Source organism: Dryobates pubescens, chromosome 7 (genome assembly GCF_014839835.1).
Source record: "Dryobates pubescens isolate bDryPub1 chromosome 7, bDryPub1.pri, whole genome shotgun sequence".
Taxonomy (NCBI): domain Eukaryota; kingdom Metazoa; phylum Chordata; class Aves; order Piciformes; family Picidae; genus Dryobates; species Dryobates pubescens.
Genome location: NC_071618.1, coordinates 1,564,143 through 1,590,113, shown reverse-complemented (window position 1 = coordinate 1,590,113; position 25,971 = coordinate 1,564,143). Strand labels below are relative to the sequence as shown.

Genomic DNA, 25,971 nt, shown 5'->3' with positions numbered 1-25,971 from the left:
CTGGCCCACAATAAGCTCGTCCCAATTTCTCCCCGATGTTGTCTCCACGTCCTGGCCTTCCCGACGCGTGAGGTGCTGGCAAGCCGGTGTTGCCGAGGGCCCCACGGGGCCAAGAGGAAGAGGGCGCGCGTCGGGGGAGGAGGGGGAAGGCGTCGGGGGAAACAACCCCAAATCCAACTTGGGCCGGGCGAACGTCTCCGGGTGCAAGTTCCCACCAACTCTCCCCGTGCGGCTAACTGGGCCCGGGCCCGCCCCCTCCCCCAGCACCGGGCAGGCGCTGCGCGGGCACTGCGCGGGAGCGGGCGCAGCGTACGCAGGGCGGGCGCCGCCTCGTCCGCGCTGCTGGCGCGCAGAGGGGAGGGAGGAGGTGCGGGGGAGCGGGGCGGGAGTGGAGCGCGGCAGCGGCGGCCGAGTCGAGCCGCATCAAGCCGCGCCGAACCCAGCCGCTTGCAAACGAGCGGTGGCACAGAGGGTGTTCACTGGGGTTGCCTTTTTCGCCTTTTTCTTTCTTTCTTTTTTTTTTTTTTTTTTTGGGTGGGGGGGAGTGGGGGAAGAGGGGGTAGGGAAGAGGGAGGAAGGTGGTGGCGGAGCGGGTCCGTGCGTGTGCGGAGAGGGAGCGGCGGCGCCGGGGGTGTTCCGCGCCTTCGCCCTGCCCGCGGTGCAGTTAAGATGCGCCCCGGACACCGTGTGGTTGCAGCGCGGCGGCGCTGATATCGCTCACCATGGACAGCTTCGACTTAGCTCTCCTTCAGGAGTGGGACCTGGACTCTCTGTGGTGAGTGGTTCCTTCGGCTCCCCCCGGGCGAGGGGAAAAGCAGCCGGCGGGTGATGCGGTTGTGCGGGGTATCAGGATCTGCGGGGAGTACTGGAACGGGGGGTGTGCAAGAGCAGAAAGGGGTGCAATAACTGGGAGATGTGCAGTGACGGGGGGGGGGGGGGCGAGTGCAATAATTTGGGGTGAGTGTGCACTTACCTGAAGGGTTGCAATAAATTGGGAATGCAGTAATAGTGGGTGCGCGATAAGGGGTGTGCGTACAGTGGCTCGGGGGGTGTAATAAGTGTGGCGGCGGTTGCATTGACAAGAGGGGGTGTGCAGTACCTCGGGAGGTGTCTTCCCGTGCCACTTGCCCTCCCAGCATCGCTGGTCTTATGCCCCTTTCTTCTGGCTGCCAGGGTGGTTCCGGGAGATGAATGTGCTCTTTGGCTGAGGGGTGTCCTGCACTCCCCCCCACCCCCTAACGTCTCCCACCCCGTGGCTCACCCAATAATCCGCTGTATTCACCCGTCACTGGCACCCCGGACTGCACTCCCTGTAGTTCATCCCCCATCGCTCCTGCACGCCCCTTTCACGCACTCCCCTTAGCTCTGCAACACCGCCCTGGGCCGCCTTTATTGTCCCCCTCCGCGACGCCCCTCTCCTCTGCTCTCCCTTGCTGTTCCCCTTTCCACTGCGTGCCCTTGACCTCCCCCTGCGCACCCCCGTTCCTGCCCTCCCCGGCGGCGGGTGCGGGGCTGCCAGGGAGGAGAGGAAACAATTTCTAGAAATGTCATTAGCAGCTGGAGGTGGGAAGTGCTGCCCTCCCCCCGCACCACCCTCCCCAGGCCGCTGCTTCTGCCAAGTCCCGGAGTTTGCTGCGGGAGTCACGCCGCCCCTGGGCTGCCGCCTGTCCCCGTCGCCGGCCCGGCACAGCTCGGCCCTGTGGCGGCGGGCCCCCGTTGGAGTCGGCAGAGGGACGAAAATCCGTGGCGGTCACCACCGGAGCCACCCGGTGTGTAGGGAGGGACCCCCGGGGCAACGCAGACTCCCGGGACTCCGCCGCGGTGGCACGCGTTGGGAGCCCGTAGTGGGACGCGATCGCGGCGAACCCTTCCCCTTTCTGCGGTGGGATGTCGCGGTGCCCGCAGCTCCGCGGGCAGGCTGTGTGTGCTTTCCACAGCGGGGTGGGTACGCGCAGGCGTGGGTGCGGCGCAGGGACAGCGGTGGCAGTTTGTGTCCGGCTGCTTAGGTCGGTAGTTTGGGGAGCTGAGATTACTTTTACCGGAAGTCGGTTAAAGGTATGATTTTATTAATTCCTAATTCCCCCCCTCCCCCCGTTGGTGGGGGAACACATTAGGTGATCCATAGATTCTGTCAGCAGGGTGCGCGTTTGGCAGCGCCGGCTTATCTCTTTCGTGGCAGGTGTAACAAAATAGACCGGACCAGCTAGCTCCGTTAGCTGAGCCACTTCATACAAAAGACCCCAGGATGATAACAGCTTGCACCGCTTAATGCGGGTTCTTATAAATGCATACATTGCTAACATCTAGTCTAATAAAACTTTTGTATTGCTGTTGGAACTTTGAAGAGTGCATATAATGCAAAATTAGTTACTACCCCATAAAAGTTTTTAATTACAGTGTTTCTGCCAGTGACACAAGTTAAGGTTATGTCCTTGCTTCAATTATAAATACCAGTATTCTGTTTATATCCAAACCATAACATTTATCTCTGGTCTGATTTTAAGTTTTCAGTCCATATGCACAATTTTATGATTAAATTACTTGTTTTTTTTTTTTCCCTGTTAAACAAGAACTGGGGAAATAGTACTTTCACACATTTTAATGCTTTTCCCCTTTCTCCTTGAATGAAGACAAACTTTGGGGGAAATTTATTTTTCCAGCAAAAGCATGCTGTTGATTAGTCTGTTCCTTAAGTGCCTCTTGGAGTTAATACTGAATTTGAAAAGCTAGCAATGTAACTGTAAAACTAAGGCTTTAGGCTGTGTCTGGCAATTGCTCCTTTACATAACCTTTTCAGTGTGCTTTTCAACTGTTGTTGAGCCACTTTCAAGTGATGGTAGTTGGCATAAAGCTCCTGTATGGGTCCAAAATGATGTCAGCCATTTTCTAGTTAAATTACCAGATTAAAAATACCTGTGTTTGTATTACAAGTGATTTTACACTTTCATAGATCTTGTTGTTTGGTTTTCTTTATTGTTGCTGTTTAGGAGGTGGGCTCAACAGAAGAGGTTCAAATAGCATCATAAAAGCCATTGCAGAGTGGCAGGCCTGCATTCATTGCTAAACTCTCACCCCTGCATAGGGGTTGAACCCCAAAATGTCCAGACTGGTGCCTAGTGAGGTGATAACACCTGCTTTAAGCAGAGCTCATCCCTGGGGCAGGAGTGTTGCAGGTGTTTGCTGCTGTGTGTTTGCATCCTTTTACAGTACTAAGTTTCACTGAGTGGCTTTGGCTTGGAGTATCTGAGATCATGGGCTGGAAGTTTATCGTTAAGCCTCTTCCTCCCCCCGCCCCCCCTTTTTTTCCCTTCCAAATGGCTACGAATAGTAATTTTGAAAAGTCCTATGAGCAGAGTTTAAAAACCCAAACTGCTTACACTTAGAGAAAGCTTACAGAATCTGTCACGAGGGCTGGCAGTGCCTTGGTGCTGTGGCAGCTGTTGCAAAGGGCCTCAGATTGGTCTCATTGCAGGCAGGGTGTGTTTCTTGCGCTGCCCTCTTGCCGTCCTGCTTGCTGATGGGTGGGTTATAGACATTCTCAAGGAGCGTATACTGTACTGAGCTGACCAAAACAAAGCTGGTATGCTAATTTTAACCTCTGAAGGCTTGTCAGGATGCCATCAAAGGAGTGCAGTTGTTGCCAAGAAGGGAACTAAGTATGCCACATAGATAGGGATTACTTTGTGGCAAAGAGCAACACTTAAAAAGGCGGAATTTTCTATGCAGCAAGAACGAATGTTGTCCTTTATTCTTTTGAATGTAGTCATAATGGCAATTTTTACACTTAATTTATGACTGAAAATCAACTTTTTGCAGTGTTTGGTGAACGTTTTGCTTAAAAGTGCAGTGATTAAATATTAATGTGCTGTTCTAAAGTGCAGGTTTTTTGTTTGGTTGGTTTTGGGTTTTAATTTTATTCTTATTTGGTATCTTCTTGGAAAATCAAAAAGAGTTTCCAGATAAACAACAGTATGCTTATAAATAGTTACTTCTATACTATTATCTCTAGTTAATATATGCTATGTCTTGTACTTTGCTATAGCATAGAAAATGTAATAATATATGATGTTGTGGTTATAAGACAATATTTAACCAGTAAACTGCAATGGTAGAAGATTGTAAGCTTTTTTTCCTTCTAAACAGCAGTTTTTCGAGGTTGCATTGATGCCAATAACACTTCTGCTTCCTAGAAAACTACTATAATTCAACTAGTGAAAGCTGAGTACAAACTCAGAACTTTTAAAGAAGACGTACTGATCTGTAGCATAAACACAAGTCATACCTATTTGGTAAGCTTTTTTTGGAACATGTTGAGATGATCAGGCCAACTTAAAGTGTTGTCAGTGCTGGCACAGTTATCCCGAACACATGACACTAACGACTTCGAACCACAACCCCATCTCCTGTTTTTATTTCTCCATGCATTTATTTGTATGTATATGTGTAGCTTTACTTGTCCAGACTCTGAGATGTGGATTCTTCAGTACCTTACAGCTTCGTATTTGTTTACACTAGTCAAAGAGAGAGGGAAAATTTCAGTTGCAGGTGTTTCGTATGCCCCATGTACAGCAGAAAATATTCTGTATGAAATAGAAAGCAGCAAATGAGCAGGCCAGAGGACCTAATTGGAGTGCCATGACTAGTTCTGCATTACAGGCATTTGTGTTATTTGCCTTACTTAACAAATTTAGATAAAAATTCAACCAGATCTTTAGCTCTGTACTTGGGTTTAGGCACAGTGGTGGCCCTGGTGAAGACCACTTAGGAAGGGTTCTCCTCACATGGTTATGTAAGTAAGATACATGCATAAGCTGAGGCTTTTTGCATTAATTGAAAACAATTAGCAGAATTATTAAAACATTTACTGTGCTGTACCAAACAAGAAAAGACTTTTGGATGTGGGATGTTTGTTAGTCACAAACAAACAGTGTTTATTTAGGTAGAGGAAGCCAAGAATGTAATTGATTTATTTGGGACTTATCTGATACTTCTGGATATTCTGAGTTATCATCAGTTTTGTAGGGGCTGGGTAGTCATGTGAAAAATGCACGACTGTACAGCTTCCAAGTTGAGATTGGTATCTCAAACCACAGTGTAAGGTGGCTCAGTGTGCTTTACAGACCATGTATTGAATTATTAGTTCATTTGCTATCTTTGGGTCTATTCCTGCTCCATTTGAAGTCAATGAGAGTTTTGTTTAGAAGTTAACAAAAAGTGGCCAGACATCCAGCAGTCTTATAAATGAACCTTTTGTAATTCTCGATCCTGGGTTGTCTAGCTTTTAGTCACTACATTTTGTATGTAAGTCAAGCTTTTTTTCTCATATTGTACAGTGTTTACTGGAGAGAGTTTTAGACAGCTAATTCTACACATGCTTCTTCAGCCAAAACAGAAGATCAAGATGCTTATTTTGAGATAACAGTAAGTAGCTACACTGAGGGAGAGGGGTCACTACAACCATTCTCTCAGCAGGGTAAGAAGCTGGAGCAGCTTACCTTACCCTTTATACAGACAATATGCAGTGATAATACCTCCCTCTCACAAAAAAATTAAGGTTTTCCTTTATCTCCCATCTTCTTTACTATTCTACCTGTGTCTTGAACTTTGTCTTTTACTTCTTTCCTTGTAGCTCTTGGCCTTTTTCTACTGGTAATGCTTGAAATGCCATTTGTCTCCTTATTTCTGTCTTCGGTGTTTCCCATTCTGCCTTCCTCCCTCTGTCAGCTCACAGCTACCACCTTTCCCTCATTGAGATCCCATCTAAAAATTTGCTCTTTCTGTGATGATTATAAGTTGTGAGCAAACAATAACACAAATAATAACTAAAGGCTGTTCCCTTCTCCCACTTTCACAGCATGTTCTCTCTTCTGATGCCTGGTTTTTAGCCTGGAAGCACTTTAGGTCAGGAATTACTTTCATTGTTTGTGGGTCTTTTTCTTGCAGCACTGAACAATTTGTATGTGCTGAATGTGATAAATAAAAAGAGCAAGCTTTTCATGGTCATAATACTTTGTACATGTCAGCTGAATATTCATATTTAAAATATGCATTTGTTTTGCCATGCAAGTGCTTATTTCCTGGATGCCATGTGCCACCTCTTCCTCATTTGGTTGAAGTCTCCACGTAGTCCAGAGGCTTTGCAGTTTATATGGGGTGAGGATCTGGCCCATCATCTCTGATTTGCAGTCCTTGGTAATTTCTAATTATTAATTTTTAAATTTTTAAAATTTAAAAAACCCCACAAACTTCAGCCCCCCTTTTCTTTTTTTCCTGACAAATGGAATCACGGTACAACGCTGCAACAGTGACTGTGCATTCGTCTCTCTCCCTGAGGACCGTTTGAGCACCCTTGACCTCTTGTGTGGTTAGGGGAAAGAACAGCCTTTTGGGCTTCCCTCCTAACACTCAGAGTTGTAGATTTGTGCTCCTCTGGGGATGTTTTCCATCAGAGACTGAGGCAGAAACCTTTCTAGGTTACTGGAGGAGGATTTGGAAGAAGGGATGAGGTGCATGCAGCATTTCCCATTCTGTGTGAATATTCTAAGGAAAATGCCAGATTTCTTAAAATAACCCAACAAACAAAAAACCCCAAATAACCAACCAGCCAACCAAAAAACCCCACAGGAAAAAATGCTACCTGTGGGAACATCTTGTCATCCATTTATTAGCAATAACAACATACTCAGTACCATGACTCTCATTAGAGAAGGCACCTATTTAAGTATAAGGTTTTTAACCTCATACAACAAATTAATCCGTTTGCATCATATTTATACTAAGAAACAGCAAAGCATGGCTAGAAAGAGTTGCAGCAATCATACACAGAGTTTATTCTGAGATACCTTAAAATCTGGTTGTAACTTTTTTGACAATAGAAGCAATAAAGTAAAATCAATAAAAATAAAGAAAAACTGATATTACAGCTCAAAACCAAAGGGGTTAAGTTCTCTGTGATACGGGGTCTCATCTATCAGACTGAACAAGTTGTAAATTTGAAGTGACATCCTCAACAAAATGAGACTTCAATACGATGGCATTTTCTGGGAAATCCATGTAAAGTTTCTTTGCATATGGGCTACTTAGCTGTAAGGCTTATTCCAGTAGAAAATCGCAAGTTCCTTATGAAAAACTGAAAGTAGGAAAATGGAAAGCTGTAACCAAGCTTCTTTGATTTTGAACAAAATCATCTCTTCGTAACCCTGCCCTGCTGGGGAATAAGAATTACTATTTCAGTGCTGCTTCTGCTGGGGGCTGGATTTGCTGGCTGACTGGTCCTCGGGAGCCTGCTGGCCCCTGTTGTGGCCAAACCCACCACGTTCACATTGTTACTAGTTGGGCTGCTCACTGATCTTCTGTCTCTTAAAATCAAGTGAAGGCAACAGTTGTGGTTGCTGGTGCTGCCTAAGGCTCCAGGAGAGCAAAAATGGACACTTGTAATTTACTTGTATTCAGGTAATAATCTGTATAATTTCTTAATAATTTGTAGGTATCTACAGATTTTTATAGAGGGAAAGGGTGAATGAACTGTAGTGACAGTTAAATGTACATAGAATACATAGAATAAACCAGGTTGGGAGAGACCTTCAAGATCATCGCGTCCAACCCATCAACCAATCCAACACCACCTAAACAACTAACCCATGGCACCAAGCACCCCATCAAGTCTCCTCCTGAAAACCTCCAATGATGATGACTCCACCACCTCCCCAGGCAGCCCATTCCAATGGGCAATCACTCTCTCTGTATAGAACTTTTTCCTAACATCTAGCCTGAACCTCCCCTGGCGCAGCCTGAGATGATAGCAATTATTAATACTCCATGCTAAATATTTTCTATGTCTTTTCAAAGGTGTAAAAAACCCACCACCAACCAAAAACAACAAACAGGGGGGAAAAAAAAGCACCACCCAAACCTAGCAACAACAACCACCCCCACCAAAAAACCCCAAACCCCAAAATCCACATCTTGACTTGAGTTCCTCTCTTACAGCTTGATACCTCATCATTTCTAATATCTTAAGGCAAACAAAAAGTAGTCTTAGTGACTTAAGTTGACTGCATTGTATCCTCTTAGGAAGATTTTAACCTGCCTGCATGTACTGAGGACCTGGATATGGTTGTATCTTGGGAAATATGACAGTAAGAATGCAATTTAAACTCATCCTTGGAGAACCTTTATGTATTTAAAAAAAATAAATAAAAAAATTAGTTTCAATGCAGCAGTGGTGGTCCCAGCAGTCAAAACACTTTAAAACTATGCAGAAGGGACTAGAAATCTTTTCTAAGGAGCTTTTTGTTGCTATGTTTTGTTTCTTGATAAAAATGAGCCACAACTGTAAGTACTTAAAGCTGAAAACTGGAAGGTTGTATCTGACAAAGCCGCACAGCTTCTTAATGTAACCCTGCCTTTCCGTGCGGTTGTCTTCATGTGTTTTAGACCAAAGAAAGAGCCCTTTGTGGCTCAGCCATGTTTGGCTGAATAGCAGGAGTGGATGAATAAGAGGATGAAGGCATCATCTCCTTACACTGAGTGTGTTTAGACTGCTTTGTGCTGTGATCGCGTCTTACTGTGTGTATCACTTCTGAAATCCATTAGAAATTTGTGGCCTTTTGGGTCTGTGCATTGTGGTGGTACAGTGTAGGTTCCAGGATATTGTGATTACCTGCAATGGTATGAAGAATGCAAATATGACAGGCAGCTGGATCAGGAGGAAAAAGGATTGGTTTGCATTTGCAGGGTTCACATTCAGAAGTCATCCCCGCAGTGGTCTCTCCTACCATCCGTCTCCCTGTTTTTGCTGTTTTCTTTGCTTTAGTCGCTGTGAAGGTTTTGAAGAGCCTGTTCTGATGTATGAGTGTGGGCAGGTATCCTAAACCACCACTGTGGAGGTTTAGCTTTTGTTCTGACATTGCGAAGTGGCATCTACGTCTAGCAGTGCACCAACAGAAAGTTGATTCTTTCTGTCAGTGACTGCTTCTGACTGATCAGGAGGGTTGATCTGTCAGGTCTGTTGATTTTAGGAGGGAATGATGTAACTTCAGTGGTTTTGTTCCCCTTTGTTCTAAATGGCAAGTGTGGTAGATTGTGGAGCCTCAGTCTGTTGACAGAGATACTCTGGAGAAGGTAGTTGTATTAATATGCACCCAATGGAAGACACTTTGAAACATTTTGTTAATTTTGTTTCTCAAGTAGTCAAGGAGGAAACTTGTCATCAACTATTTTTAAAGGACAAAGTGATAAAAGCTAAGTGTGCATTTGTTCATTTGTGTTTTTGTTTGTTAAGGAAAACGTAACATTTTCTGCAGCATCATGACCGTGCCTTAACTAAATGTTGCCAGTTTAAAGAGTAAATTAATGTTCCAGTGTCCTTTGTCTGTGGTTAGGCCCCAAGACTGTCAGGAATTTTAGTACAAAAGGAGATTGGGTGCTGTTCCATTTATTCAGGCTCTCTGCAAGGAAACCACCATGATCCCAAGTGATCTGAATTAGTATCACCACATTGCCTTATGTATTTGGGTATGCCAGCTAGCTTGTGGAAGTCTGCCCTTTTCACTGTATGGGTAGGTCCATAAGGGCCACAGGCTTGTGTGTTTCTCTTGGGTCATTGGGTCTGACTGATGCTTTCTCAGATAAAAGAACCTTTTCCTAAGAAGGAGTGAATCCCTTCAGAACCTAGTCATGCTGTACCATAAAAGTGGCAAGGGTTTTGCATTTGGCGCTTTATATTTATTTAGTTTTGGTTACTTTTACTGGCTATGAAAATCTGTTCTGAATCCCTACCATGAGAAGCAAAACTGTACATACTACCAATATATGTGGCCATTTAGTATGGTCAGTTCTGCAGCATCTGAGGTGAAGTGGCATTAAGATAACCCCAACAAATGAAAGCATAGATAAATGCTCTAGTTGCTGGGCCTGCTCTGGTATTTGTAGCTCAAGCAACATGTATCTTCATGACACTCTTCAAGGCTTCACACTGTACAAGAACTTAGTAGCTGGGCTGTGTGGCTGTGTGAACATGTAATCATGAACATGATTACATACTATGTGGTAGAAATGCAACTTTTGGGTTTTTTTGTTCATAGAAATATATCAGTAGCAATATCTTGAACTAATTACAGCTGATGTAAAGCCCATTTAAAGAAACCCATTAGCAGAAAATGAGAACTAGAGCAGACTAGCTATTCTTTAATGGCCTTGACTGTAGATCTTTTGATGCCTTAGTAGGTTTTTCTAACACTTACTGCTCGTCTGTCTTGACTAAATGACTGAGAAGGTTCTTTCAAGTCATAGTCTGGTTGTAATATGAAAAAATAGCTGTTTTCATCTGAAAAAAAAATTATTATCTAGAAAGGTAAACTCTGCTGAATTCTGTACTTTATTTGTTGTTCAGATTTAAAGCATTATTTTACTGCTCAATGTGATTGTATAATGGAAGAGTAATCTCTCATATGCTTCCTTGGAGCTATTAATTATTTACTTTCCTGAAATACAGATCATAGACAATTCTACGTGACTTCTCTTCTTACAGGCTTTTCATGTCTCTCTCTTTATTTTTGTATGCTTTGCAAATGCCTGTAAATTTGTTTTCACTGAAAGGGGAAATAAGTAATTTAGACTATTGCAGCTGTTTCATAATTAATTAATTTCAATTTAAAACAATCAAGTAGTGCCCATCTCTGTTGTTTTGTGTGCTTTTCTGAGGCATTAGGATTCACAATATTAAAATAAGTTAAATAAGTTCCAGATGGAAGTGAATACTTTATAATCACAGGAAAAAAAATGAATGATCTGGTTTTGGCCAAAGAATTCTGCCCTAATCAAAACAGAAAATATGATGCTTAAGCACACTTCTTTTGAGTCGTTACTTTAAAAATTACCTAAAAGTACTGATTTGAAATGTTATGCAGGGTGTTAACTTACAGCTGTAGAGATAGTGATGTAGGGCTATTTATTAATTTGTTTCCTCAAAGATTGCTGGCATCTGTTAAAATGTAACAAGGCTTAGGACATTTTCCCGGGTTTTGGCGCTGTTTTCTAATGAGCAAGAGAAATATTTGCAGTGATAAATCATTCTTTTGCTAATAGTAAATAATGTACTCTTCTGAGAAAAATGAAAAATACTGAGCAGAATGTAGGAAGATCAGAATGGTGCACTGAGACGTTCTGTATGTGCCTATAACGAATATTACGGTTTGCAGAACTTTTAATGTGGCAGTTTGCAATAAGAATCAAAAGGGTTTTTTGACCGTGAAAGACACTTATGTAAGAGGTTTATATTATATAAATGTTACTGTTATTGGTGATAGCACATTATAAAGGAACACTTTGTATTCAGAAGAGCATTTGCAAATAATGGGATAGATAGAGCAGTTTTCAGTCCTGACTTGGACAACTTTCTCTTTGAAGTCAATGGAAGTTTTGCCTGCATAAAGGTGGAAGGAATTAGCCCATTCATTATTATCTGAATTACATCAAGAGCTGACTGCTAAACAATAAAATCATGATTCATAACATAACGGCTTCACTTAATTCTTTTGTAGTCTTAATATATCTCATTATATGGTACTTCTGTTCTTTCCTCTCTGTGCAGTATTCAAATTAATAACAACCACCTTTACATAACTGATGGTTAGACACATTTTGCTGCCTTAGCAAGATCAAAGGATTTTATATACCCGTTTTGGATAGATACCAAGAATAGGGTGATCAATCTCTTCTGTAACCATTAAGCACAGTGTAAATATCTCAGGCTACCCAATTAGACACAAGTGGTTTGCCAGATGTTGAGAGCATCATCAGTTGTCAAGAGCTTCCCAAGTCTGTGGGACAGTCCAGAATTTATTAGGAACTGAGTTTTCATTCTGTTGATATGTGCTTGTTCAGCTGTGCCCTCTCATAAGCAGCCTGCATAATATGTGGAGATAAGGTTCAAGTGACAGATACTTCATTTCCTCTCAGGCATCCTTGGGTGGAAAGGAGGCAGGGATGGACACTGATGCTTCGGTTCCTCTTCCGTGAGTAAGAATGGAGGTTATAGTAAATGAGATATCAAAATTAGAAGGGCATAGCAGGAGGAGACCGAAGACAGCAGCCCAAGAAAAGGGACCCCCAAAAGGCTTTACTATGAAGCTGAAGTTAACCCCTCACCAGGAAGCCATCTGCAGCCTTCAGGCTTTAGGAATTCTTTTTATCTGGAGATGTAATTGAAGCAAGATGTGTAACAGCTGCAAGATGTCAGGTTTGTCAAAGTAACTAGAAAAATGAGTTCTGTGACACACTTGAACATAGTGAAGTAACCTATAGCTAAAAAAGGGGGGGGAGGGGGAGAATTGCCATGTGGATTAAAAAGAGGAAGGAAAATAGTTGTGGTTAATTCTGGAACATGAATGATTTGAAATTAAACCACAGATTTCCCAGCAGAGCAAACATCCTAACTCTTTACTGCAATGGAATCAATAGTGAGACACCTCATATTCCTATCATAACAATATTTCTTTGATAGGTTGGATGGGCTAGTGCTCTGCACCGACTCCAGTGGAGGATGGCAGCTATGCTATTTTACCCTTGTGCTGTTGTTACTGTTGTTGTTCAGGTGTGTTATCATTGGACTTTACATCTGTAGGTAGGGATCCAGATTTGCTGTACTAGGTGCTATTGAGACACGTGACAAAGAGCCTGTTGTGGGACCAAAAACTTTGCAAAGTGACAGATGTGAGCAAAACTCACCAGAATGAAGAGAAAAGAGTGTTTTAAGCACCCAAATGAACAGTGGTTGCAGCAGACTGCTAGCCTGACCATGCTGTCAAATGCATGAGTGTGAGCATGATGAGAATAAAAAGAACCTTTTTAAAAACCAATGAAACAATTTTGTGCATATTTATGGGGACTCCGCCTAAGCCTGAGTAATAGCACAGGGATACCCTGAAGGTGCTAGTGAGAATCATGAAGAGGGAATTGCCCTAATGAGTCCAGAAAAGACTTTTTGTAATGACTTTTCATAATGATTAGGATAGACCCCAAAGGGCCTTCATGGTGAGGCAAGTGGGAACCAGTGAAGAGCTGTAAAGAAAGAGTCTCAAAATCAGTGTCCTGCCTGGGAAATGCTGTTTGCTGTGGCATCTTAGCTAGAGCTGGCTCTCATCTGTGAAGTCCCACTTGTGCAAACTGATGTATGTGTAGCAGCAGAAAAATGCCCTTGCCCACAGATCCCCATAGGTGGGTAAGCTAAATCTCAGTAATGTGTAGTTTGGAGCTGAAGTTCTGCAGGTTCCCTGATGTAGGATGATTAGAGTCCATGGTCATAGGAGATCAAAGGCAGTGTGTGCACTTGAGCAATTTCCATTATCTGCCACGAAGAAATGGCACATCCATGCACATGATCCTGGAACCTTCTGAGTTACCAGTACAGTTGTGGCAGTCAGGTTGAAAGTGACAGGTTCAGCTGCAGGAACAGTGGGAAAGGCCAGTATGTGTGAGCTGAAGCTACAAGACATTGTTCTAGGGGCAGAAAACCCAGGGCTGGGAGAATAGAATAGAATGGAATAGAATAGAATAAGCCAGGTTGGATAAGAACTTTGAGATCATCAAGTCCAACCTATCACCCAACGCTATCTAATCAACTGAACCATGGCACCAAGCACCCCATCCAATCTCTTCGTAAACACCTCCAGTGATGGTGACTCCACCACCTCCCTGGGCAGCCCATTCCAATGGCCAATCACTCTTTCTGTGAAGAACTTCTTCCTAACATGCAGCTTAAACCTCCCCTGGAGCAGCTTGAGACTGTGTCCTCTTGTTCTGGTGCTGGTTGCCTGGGAGAAGAGACCAACCCCCTCCTGGCTACAACCTCCCTTCAGGTAGTTGTAGACAGCAATAAGGTCTCCTCTGAGCCTCCTCCTCTCCAGGCTAAGCAACCCCAGCTCCCTCAGTCTCTCCTCATAGAGCTTGTGCTGCAAACCCCTCCCCTGCTTTGTTGCCCTTCTCTGGACACGTTCCAGCAAGTCAACATCTTTCCTAAACTGAGGGGCCCAGAACTGGACACAGGACTCAAGGTGTGGCCTAACCAGTGCTGAGTCCAGGGGCAGAATGACTTCCCTGCTCCTGCTGGCCACACTATTCCTGATGCAGGTCAGGATGCCATTGGCCTTCTTGGCCACCTTGGCACACTGCTGGCTCATGTTCAGCCTACCATCGACCAGCACCCCCAGGTCCCTCTCTGCCTGACTGCTCTCCAGCCACTCTGACCCCAGCCTGTAGCTCTGCATGGGGTTGCTGTGGCCAATGTGCAGAACCTGGCACTTGGATGTGTTCAGTCTCATGCCGTTGGACTCTGCCCATCTGTCCAGCCTGTCGAGGTCCCTCTGCAGAGCCTCTCTACCCTCCAGCAGATCAACTCCTGCCCCCAGCTTGGTGTCATCAGCAAATTTACTGATGATGGACTCAATGCCCTCGTCCAGATCATCAATAAAGATATTGAACAGGATGGGGCCCAGCACTGATCCCTGGGGAACACCACTACTGACTGGCTGCCAGCTGGATGTGGCACCATTCACCACCACTCTCTGGGCTCGGCCCTCCAGCCAGTTCCTATCCCAGCGCAGAGTGCTGCTGTCCAAGCCATGGGCTGACAGCTTGGCCAGGAGTTTGCTATGGGGACAGTGTCAAAGGCCTTGCTGAAGTCCAGGTAGACCACATCCACAGCCTGCCCCACATCCACCAGGCGGGTCACCTGATCATAGAAGGAGATCAGGCTGGTCAGGCAGGACCTGCTCTTCCTAAACCCATGCTGGCTGGGCCTGATCCCTTGGCCATCCTGTAAGTGCTGTGTGATTGCACTCAAGATGACCTATTCTATAATCTTGCCTGCACTGAGGTCAGGCTGACAGCTCTGTAATTCCCTGGCTCATCCAACTGGTCCTTCTTGTGGATGGGCACCACGTTGGCCAGCTTCCAGTCATCTGGGACCTCTCCAGTGAGCCAGGACTGTTGAAGAATGATGGAGAGTGGCTTGGCCAGCTCATCTGCCAGCTCTCTCAGCACCCTAGGATGGATCCTGTCCAGTCCCATGGACTTGTGGGATACAGGTGGCTAAGGAGGCAAGCCCCTTGCTCATGGTGGCCATTATGAGGAGCAATGGAACATAAACAAGTGTCTCAGAGGTGTGGGGAGCGCTCCTTGGTGTCGTACCTGGAGATGCAGGTAACCACTCTCTTGCCTCAAGTGTGTCCACAATGAGCACAGATTGAAACTCCTCAGGGCTCAGTGTATTGAGCAGATGATAGCTATTGGGTGTTCCTCAAGGCACTCCAGCACCTCGTCAGAGTAAGTGTGGCACCAGTGGGAGCTAATTAAATACACCTATTAGGATAATACTAGGGTGTACTATTACAGTACTGCTGCTTGGGATTAGAGCGAGTCTTGGAGCCCACACCTGGAGGCCAGTCAAAGATACCTAATTCCTACTTTGAGAAATTATTTGGAAACCTACCTCTCATTGAAGGCCTTAAATAAAATTGAATTCTGGTTTTTTTGAACAAATATGTGACTGAAGTATTTTCCTTTCCTCAACTCCTATTCACACGCAAAACCAGATAATAAAATTTCAGTGGCACTTACATTCTAATTTGGTTGGTGGAAGAAAAGTCATCTGTTAACACTGAAGTCATCATAACTTGTTAGGTGCTAATATATCTGCTGTGTGGTACAGAAACAGGCTAGCCCTCTTGAAATCCTGCTAGTTTGCCCTTACCCACTCACAGTTCCCTCTGTGGGATTGAAAAGTACAAACAAGCTTTCTCACAATGCACTCCAAGAGTATGCTAAAGTAGCTGTGTTTACTTTATCCCAGAATTTTGTGTCTGCTGGCAAATACGTACAGAACCAAAGTAAATACACAAGTTTTGAGTATGGTTCCTGTATTTCTTACTAGGAAGTCTCAGGAGAAAAGGTGATTGTGGGTGCTCACAGATGGCCCATGTACATGCAGTAAATCCAACATGTTCTGAACATGATGTTGGCCTTGCTGCACCTGGTAATAAACCGTGGCAATAAATCAAGTGATCTGTACATGCACAATAAATCTGATGCACCTGAATGCAGGCATACAGGATGGACATGCTGTGCACAAACTGTCTGTTTGCCAGGTCTTCTGGATGTCAGGTTTCCACCACGAGTGACGTGCCTTGGAGTCTGGCAAAACAGCTGACTTCCTCTTTTCATTTCAGCATTTCCAGGGCATGTCTGGGGGAGTGGAACATATGGAAACTAAAGCTTAAGCATCATTTTTCAGTGTGCCTGTACTCCCTGAAGTCATGATACCATCCTAAAAATATAAACAATGTCACACCCATAAATACGGTATTTCTGTCGAGTTAGGCATTGTTACTAACTACATCTCAAATCCTTAAAAGTTTACATCTAGTCTCAAATTTCTTTGAATTAAGGGTTTATGTGTGTCAGGTGAATGCCCTTATCATTTCAAATCATCAGCATCCTGAGTACTCTCTCAGTTTCCATCAAAACATTCACTTTTGTAGGAGGGCTTTAGTATAAGAGCTATGAATCCGTGAGACCTTCCTGAGGGTGATGGAAGTCAGGCTGTCTCAGGGAGGGAGACACAGAAACCTGATAGCCCCACGGTGTGATTGCATGTTGTCCTGCTTCCTCAGAGGATGTCCAAAAGTGGTGAACTTTAGGCCACAGTGGAGATACTAAAATGGACCAGAGTTGCTGTCTGCCTGGCACAAAATGTCTCCACGTGGTAGAAAACGGAGTGGCTGTGTGCAAATCGCCTATTGGAAATGCTGTTTTGCCACTTACCTGCTGGAAATGCTAATGGTTTTTGGTTGGTTGGTTTTTAATTCTTTTTGATCTGAGTTGGAGCAGGAGCAAACTCCACTGAGAAATGGCATCAGGAAATTGCAGGAACTCTCAGAAGATCAGTGTTTTCTTTACCCCTATCTCTGCATATGTTTGAGAGGGAAGAGACCTCTCTTGGCCTAGGTGACTGATCTTGTAGAAGTGAAAGCATAGCCTTCTTTGCTTTCGCTGGCAAATGAGCCTTCCTTACTGTCATGATATGGGCTGCATAGGAAATGAGGCCGGGCACTTTACTGGATTGTAAATCACCACACTTGTCTTTATAAAACAGGTGGCTCTGTTGGTAGCACATAAGACCCTTAATGGGAAGGTTGTGAGTTCAAGCCTGCAGTGGGCACTAGTGTCCTCCCTACTGTAGTCATGAGGTCTGTGGTGACAGGTTGCACTTGATGATCTTTGAGGTCTCTTTCAACCTTAGTGATACTGAATATAAATAAGGAATATATTCAGAGCAAAGATGCTAGCATGATTTCAATAAAGATTTAGGATACTACTAGACCCTACTGAGTTGGTAGTCTTGCATCTCCCTAGGACTTGGTTACAGTGGTTTCCTCTGCAAATTTAGGACACTGCCTTTGAGCTAATTAGCAATTATGAGGAAAGTTGGAGGGAATTAATGTTTTTCTTTGTCTGGGTGACATGCTTCTTGAGTTAGCTACCTCCAGTCTGATACAGCAGGATGCCAGCAGACTTGTCACAATTTATGAAGGGGGTTTGTGGTAGTGATAGAAAATTATAATGAAAACCACATCCAACAATTAAACACCTACATTTCCTTTTAGAACCCAAACAATGGACAGCTTTTGCAGAAGAGATTTCTCAAATCAAAGCAACTCACAGTGGAGGAAATATAAATTAGGAAGGCAGCTTTGAGCAGATCTTTAATGAGTCTCTGGCACAATGACATAGTTATGTGTGACACTGATGAATATGATCTACTTGCAAAGACTCAGCTCTCAGCAATTAAGCAAAAGTACTGCAACCAACTGTGGGACATGCTTGGGTCAAGTCTTTAGTATGTGTGGTATCAGTCCTTTCCTAATACGTAAAGACTACGTCGTCTTTTGTGTGTGTGTGTGTGTGATACATGTTTTTAACACCAGAAAATTAGCATTGGTCATATTTTCACTCATTCAACAGAAGCTCACTTTATCTTAATAATGGCAACACACAGAAAAGGATCTTTGAAAGTAACCATGGACTTGCTAAGTGGAAATAGAGGATGAGGTAGAGCCTGGATATGAGACGTTCAGCAGTATTGCAGCTAGGGGGCTAGCAACAGGAGTTTGGGGAGCTATTTTCTCTGAAGAAAATTACTGGTATCAAAACATTTCATTCCCAGGACACAGAACAAAACAGACACTTCAGAGAAGGGTGTCAAAATTAATTTTACATAATTTTACTGACAATGCTCAATTACCATATAGTCGTTACAGGCCAGATGCATTGGAAAATGATACAAAAACCACTCTGTGTGACCATAAAAGCAAATGATTATTATTACTATTAACACTGTGGTTGTATTTACCTCAAGTGATGCTCTGTGATATTTGGCAGCAGTTGCACTGAACATCTCATAAGTAGGTCTGTAAGCAGTTCAGCTGTGATCATAGGAAACAATATCTTTGTTCATCAACTTTGTCCCATGTTTTTTTCAGGAGGTAAGATTGACTATTTTGGGCTTAGCATCATGAGAGTAACAAGTGTTCTCCTTAGCCAAAGTCTATAGGGCTGCATGATATTATATGTGAGGCCCTTCATCAGTCTTTGTTAGTTTGGGGATCTTTTCCCTACTGTGCTGTGTACACATGCTCAAAGCTTCCTGGAGGCTGTAGGGTAGGTGAACCTTTTTTTTGTGGGCATGAGCATCTCACAAGCTTTAAAGGAGAGAGGTGGAACCAGACTTGTCTGTGAGAGTGTATTTTCTAAGCATGACAGAAAGTCAGAGGATTGCTCATTGTACAGTACTTCCTACAGCAATGCATGTACACCTGAAGTCTGTAATCTAAGGTGTGTGGTTACTGAGAAAGTCAGTCGGTTAAGGCAAGAGACATACTTGTATTGCTTGTGAGGAGTACAGACTAAGGGAGCATGAAAAAATCATAGGTCTCCAGTGTAAAGGAAAAGCAAGCAACTGTGGAAGGTCAAAGTACAGCAAGTAATCCACAAAGGATGCTTGTTAGCAGGCTGTTTGGAAGCTGAATGTGGTACTAATGTACTAGCTGCTATCTATCTGAGCCACTAAAAATCACTTTCATTCTACCTGTCATTTAATATGCCTAATGATTGCCACACCAGACAGAAATTCCTCTGAGTTATTTGGAGACTGTATTTTGAATTTGTTTGTTGATCCAAGCACTGGAAGTCTATGCCAGGAGATTAGTTTAGCTGGTTGTGTGATGCCAAAGCAGATACTTACTTCAGTATTTACAGCTGTTAAGCCAGGTGCAGTGCAGTGGTTTATGTGCACAGTTTAGGCAGAATTAATACAGCAAACCCCACAATTCAGAAAACCCACCCAACCCGACTAGACACCCAAGATGGGCTTGTTTTCTGGCAGAAGCACACTTGGACATTATCTCTAGATTTGCTAGTGCAGAAGCCTATAGGCAATTTGAGGTTTAGTAGACTTGTTAGCCCAGTACATAAAGACCTAGAGAAGTCCATTATATGCTATGGTCATACACAGTCTGTACTGCTTACTCCTCTCACCGTTACACATTATATAGCTTTGTGATGATGGCATTTAGGGACGTGAGGGTTGAAACACAGGACTCCTCCCATGATTCCTGCATTCCTAGATCCATACTGGGGTCAAGCTCCAGGAAAAATGGGGAAGGGCTTATCACCTAGAAAAGCCTTTGGCCTAATAAGTAGTTTCCTGAGCCTAAATCTGTGCATGTGATGGGGACATACTTGAATCTGGGGTTCCTTTTTTCTTATGCTGGTGTTTTAATCATGACGATGCTATCAAAACAGTATGCTTGGCCATGTCCTTTGGTTTTCTTTCCAAAAGTGTACCCCTGTTGTCTGACCAAAATGCCCAACAAGATAGAATACAGAATACAGAATTAACCAGGTTGGATAAGACATTTGAAATCATCGAGTCCAACCTATCACCCAACACCATCTAATGAACTAAACCATGGCACTAAGTGCCTCATCCAGTCTCCTCTTAAATACTTCCAGTGATGGTGACTCCACCACCTCCCTGGGCAGCACATTCCAATGGCCAATCACTCTTTCTGTGAAGAACTTCTTCCTAACATCCAGTCTAAACCTCCCCTGGTGCAGCTTGAGACTGTGTCCTCTTGTTCCGGTGCTGGTTGCCTGGGAGAAGAGACCAACCCCCTTGTGGCTACAACCTCCCTTCAGGTAGTTGTAGACAGCAATAAGGTCTCCTCTGAGCCTCCTCTTCTCCAGGCTAAGCAAACCCAGCTCCCTCAGCCTCTCTTCAAAGGGCTTGTGCTGCAAACCCCTCCCCTGCTTTGTTGCCCTTCTCTGGACACGTTCCAGCAAGTCATCATCTTTCCTAAACTGAGGGGCCCAGAACTGGACACAGGACTCAAGGTGTGGCCTAACCAGTGCTGAGTCCAGGGGCACAATGGCTTCCCTGCTCCTGCTGGCCACACTATTCCTGATGCAGGCTAGGATGCCATTGGCCTTCTTGGCCACCTGGGCACACTTCTGGCTCATGTGCAGCCTACTGTCAACCATGTTGAATAGGTGCCAGTTATTTTTTTTGTAATGTGGTGGGTTGAAGTTTCCCCCCAGTATTGACCTTAAGGCAGACCAACTCAGTTAAAAGCAAATGAAGCTCTACAATGGAATGCAATGAATATGTACAAAATATACAGTATTTATAATATTATACAGATATTTACAATTAGCAAACAACACAAAAAGTCCCCTGGTCAGAGACCAGGGAAGCTGTTCCACTGTCCCCCCAAACCCCTCTGTCCCAAGAGAAAGAGAGGAGTTGGGAGAGAGCAGTGGGTTAGCCTTATCCCAAGGTCAGCTAGAAGCATGTTATCTTCTCCCCAACAAAGCAAAACAGCCAAGATCAGACAAGAAGAAAAAAGGAATGGGAATAGAAATGAAATGTGAATAATTGTTATGATACCACTTCTCTTATCTCAGACATTTATCCAATGAATTTGTTTAGAATTATCTTTTGTTTTCTTTTTACACCCAGCGATTTCTTTATATTTTTCTACTTTTCTGCTTGAATCCTGCAGCTAATGTTTAAAGGCATGGCCTAAAACTGCCACATACCCCCAGGCCCCTTTTTGCCTGGCCGCTCTCCAGCCACTCTGTCCCCAGCCTGTAGCGCTGCATGGGGTTGCTGTGGCCAATGTGTAGAACCTGGCACCTAGATACATGGATGGGACTTGGGCTGTGAGTCCTGCTTACATAATGGAGTCTGATCTCAACAAAAGTATAATCTCTCTTTCACATTTTCCTTTGGCAGGCAAGGAGTTTGGCTCTTGGCATAACCTCTGGGTATGGTGAAGCTGGTTGTTGGGTGCTGGCTTCTTCCCATCTTCAACATGGGGAGCTTTGGCACCCAAAGCAACACGGTGAAATCTGTTCTGTGAGCTGGGTGCCTAACTCTGCATCCAGCTGTGCAGCTCATCCCTTTATCCAAGTCTTTTAGAAGAAGGTTTAGATCATAATGTCATTACATGTATTAAGTGTACTATTATCCCACAAGATAAACTGAAGCCAGCCGCTTCTGACTAGTGAGGACTGGTAAATGTTACTTCAGAGGAGATGGAAATATTCATCCTAAATTTTAGCTTTTCAGAGAAAGCATGTTTGCCTGGAAAATATACCTAGTTTTGTCTTAATGCCAAGATGGCCTAAAAAGACAGAAGATAATCCTCATTTAATTTAGAGTGTTTCTGGAGAGCCCATTACTGGTATCTGTGTGACAAGTGAAGATCTGGATTGCACCTGCCAGGTATGTTCTTGGGGAAGAGGCATGTGCATCCTCATACTCTCATGCAGGAACTATCCTCTATTCAGTATTTTCTGAGGAGGCATGCAATACTTCTTAGGTCAGATTTCTAAGAGAATATCAGTAACTGAGGGCTTGTGTATATGTGAGCAAGCAAAATACATGAGAATGTAAACTGAGTAGCCTGCTGCACAGTCTGCAGGGTGCTGGCATTGGTATGTGGAAAATTACACACATATGTGCAGTTATTTAACTAAATTTGCTTAAATAAAGGTAAAATATAGCTAATGTAATGCCCATGTCAAATGCTGGTTATTTCTTTTAAGAATGAGAAGCACCACTATATGGTACAGCAGTTGAAATTAGCAACTTCTATCCAAATATTGAAGATAGCCTTTATCTGTAATTGGCAACTTCTGTCATACTCCTCAACCTGGTGCAGACTGGTGTTAGCAGTAGGAGATGATTTCCTTCCAGAAAGAAAACAGGGACAAATAAGTGTCCTGTTCTGTTCCTGTTGGCAAGAACATCTCTGTTTCTGCAGCAGTTGTTTGTTCCTCAGAGCCACTCAAACCAATCAATACTTAGCAAATAGCATGCGATTTCACACCTAAGGCTGCATCTGTTCCTCTGCAACCACCCCTGGGCTGTTGTAGCAAAGTCTTTAGCTGGGTCAGCTTTCTTCTACTCTGTCAGACTTGTATGAGCTCCATCAACCACAAAGACCTAGTACCAAGTCTAGAACTATATTATGGTGATGACTGTAGGGGAAAAGGAGGATGTAATTACAGGATTCCATGTGTGTGACAGAGTGGGAGAATGAGAGTAGGAAATAAGGGTTGCTTAAGGCCAGGCCGCTACGTACCTGCCTCAGAGAGGCTGGCAGTCTGCCTTGCTCAAGGGAGATGCTGACAAGTTCTCACAGCTCGTCTCCTGCTGCCCCTGACCAAGAACAGCATGGTTGCAGAAAGAGGTTTATTCAGGGAAAGGAGGAAGAAAATGGGTTCTCCATTCCCTTCAGGATGCTGGCAAGTATCACTGACAACCAGTGAAAACAGGGGAGTGAAGGGGGCTTCAGATTGTACACCTAATCTCTACTCTTCTTGGGGTCAAGAGCAGGAAAGGATGGCTGCTTGCAGAAGGTTAACCACTGTTCATCTCTCTCAGCTCTTTGGTCCCAGCAAAAATGAAGAGTTTCATGAGGATGGCTGGAGCTCAGTGGAGAATCTTGCCTGTTGCTGTTGTGCTGTGAGATGCCCTTAAGCTCCCATCTCTGACATTCAGTATTTTCTCATCAGCAAGAAGCAGGTAGGGAGCTGGGCAGTGGTAGACCTTCCTCTTGGAGCTCTGTGCTGTCAGAGCTGCTTACTGCAGCAACCTTATTTTTTTTTGCTGGTTTTGTCTGGTCTGTCTGGGTATGAAGCAGAATAGGGAATGTGGCTGTTAGCATGTATCCTCCCTAGACCCCAGCCTGCATTCACGGATGCTGGTTATTTCTGGAACCGGCTACAGTGCAACATGTATACATTAGCCAAATCAAGTCCTTATGCTGTTCAGGAAAATTTGGCTCTGAACTGTATAGCTAAAAAAGCTATCTGTCTGAGCTACTTAGAATATTGCACAGTTTTTGCCAGCTGAATAAAACCGAAAGCATTTCTATGAACAGAAAGCTTTTGACAACAGTCTTTGAACTATGAGTAGCAAGAACCATTCTCTCAGTTTTTTGCTTCTAACCCATGATGTATAACACAGCCCACAGTTGAGGGATAAGAGCTTAGTATCTTATTGACTTGGTTTTAAATTGCATTTCATTTTATTAAACAGTATCTGTCCTTTCCTCCCCCCCCCCCCCCCCCCCCCCCCCCCCCTTTTTTTTTTCTGTGGAGTAAGATATACTGTAATATACAAAATATTTGACTTTCATGTAGCTGTGAGGCTAGACTGGGAAACATTCAGCTGCACAGCTAAGATGGTATTTAGTGAAAATGTCCCAGAAAATTATGATTTTACAATTACCTTATTGGTAGTTTGATTTTAATGTAGTTTTGCTGATAGCTACCTTTGTACTTAAGGATTGTAAATTAATTAGACATACTGCTTCATCTACTCAGGAGGCAGGAGAAGAGCTGAGCTGGTAGCTATGGGAGTGCTGTACCAATTTGAGACTGAGGCTAAAATGACATGATAGAGGAAGAGGTTAGTCCTCTCCCAAGGTTGTCACTCCTGGTCACATTTTAATGTGAATTTATTGGACTGAAAGAGGTTAAAGAGGTAATTCTGCACAAGAAGAGAGAAATTTCTAACATAAAATGGAACTCATCAATAGTCTTGATGTCTGTGGGGAGTTGTCAGGTTTCATAATATTAACCATGTAATTAACAGGATATATAAAGTGATGTGCTTTCAAATAATTTATATTTCAGATGCCTTTCGATGTGCTAATAATACCTCTCTTTTTTTCCTGCAGTCTCTGGGAATTGCTGCATTCCCTTTCTTCCCCCTTTTCTGTATAAAATCCCTTCACATGTATCAGAGAGTTCTAACTAGTGCTTGTTCCCAAGGGTGACTTAATGGACAACGTATGGATAAATCCACATGACAAATCCACTTTACAATGTGGCACAGCTGGCATTCTCTGCTCAGGTTCAGCTCAGAAATAAACTTGTATGGAAACTGCATCGATGCAGAGCGCAGGTCAGTGCATATTGCTTCATTGTGTCCTGGAAATGACCTCTCTCATGGGTGGTGGTGATGCAGTGACTTTTGCGTCTCCCTTTCAGATGAGTCAAGGTGCAAGTGGTCATTTGCAGAGTGTTTTTCAAGAGAGTGTGTACTTGTTGTTGACATGTTTGTTGCTCTTCAAAACCTCATGTCTGTCTTTAGTGATTTGTCTTTGAACACTTAGAGGGCCTAACTGACAAACATGACAATTCAGTGTTACTACTTTATTTAAAAAAATAAAAAAATTCATATCAGTCATCTGGGTAGGAAAACAAAAAGCTTCCTTGAGCAGTGGAATTACCAAAACTAGATCATAGTTTCATGTTTTGTAACCCAGCAACCCCACAGCCCAGACTCTTTGTCAGTATTTGCCTCACACTCCTCTGTTGAAATGGGAGAGAACAGCAGCAGCTGGGGCAGTTTCATAGCTGTGCCTGACTGAAGGGTGCTTGCATGCTGATGGATGACTAGCTGCCATCAGATGGCATGGATGAAGGACCAAGTTATTAGAACTGCATAAAAGCTGCTGATTTTTAGTAGGACTTTTTTTAAACCTCTGTCAGATTTGGTTAAAATTGGTTAGCAGGTTCAAAGTAACAGCCAGGGAAGTGGGAGTAGGTGATGGGAAGACACCAGTCCAAGGAAGCCCCCTGGTCATGCAATACATATAAATCTGTGCAATGGATCTGGATTAAAAAGAATTAATTTTAAAATCTTTCGTGTTTCAAAACTGTATTTACTTGGTAGATGGGGAAAAAAAGTGCAGGTTGAGTATCTGGCATCAAGCCCAAAACACATACTTGCAGGAAATTTCCTGCTGGAGTAAATGAGGTCTTTCAGGAAAGTCAGTGGGGGAGGTAGCTGCAGTCTGTGAAGGGCAGTTGCTGTGCCTGTGCTGGACCTAGTGCAGCATCTTGCACCAGAAGAATCCTGACCTCAGCCAAAATTATGTAAAACTGCAAAAAGCTGAAGGGGAAAGGAGGGTGAAGCTTGGGCCTCAGTACGAGACAAATCCACTTTTCCGATATATGTTCAGCAGAATGATGAGGGCCAAGCCAAAATCTGTACCCACAAATCCCACGTCTGAATATAAGATCCTAGATTTATAAGTTGACTTGTATTCTGGATAGCACAGTCATTTCTTGTGATTGAATAGGAAAATGGCCTAAACATAGACCCATGTAGGAACATATATCAGCTTAGAGGTGTCTGAAGGGTTTCAAGGCACTTTGTCCTACTATATATGTACATACATATGTCTATGGGGAAAAGTTCTCTTTCCATGGTCATTTAGCATAGTAGAAACTTTTTTCCATAACACTTAACCACTGATAAACATAATATAATGGCATTTTAGACATATTCTAACAACTGAGTGTATTTCTGTCAAATACTGTCAAAGAGTATTT

The 25,971-nt window shown here is 43.7% G+C and overlaps 1 protein-coding gene across 1 annotated transcript in view; it reads left to right on the top strand.

Annotated features, from left to right (window-relative positions):
- Positions 1-619: 619 nt before the first annotated feature.
- Positions 620-25,971, top strand: part of AFF3 (ALF transcription elongation factor 3) — a 371,256-nt gene continuing 345,904 nt past the window's right edge. Inside the window, exon 1 of the mRNA XM_054163057.1 lies at positions 620-775. Within this exon, the coding sequence (XP_054019032.1) occupies positions 723-775 (53 nt within the window). The 5' untranslated portion in view covers positions 620-722. The remainder of the gene's footprint in view (positions 776-25,971) is intronic.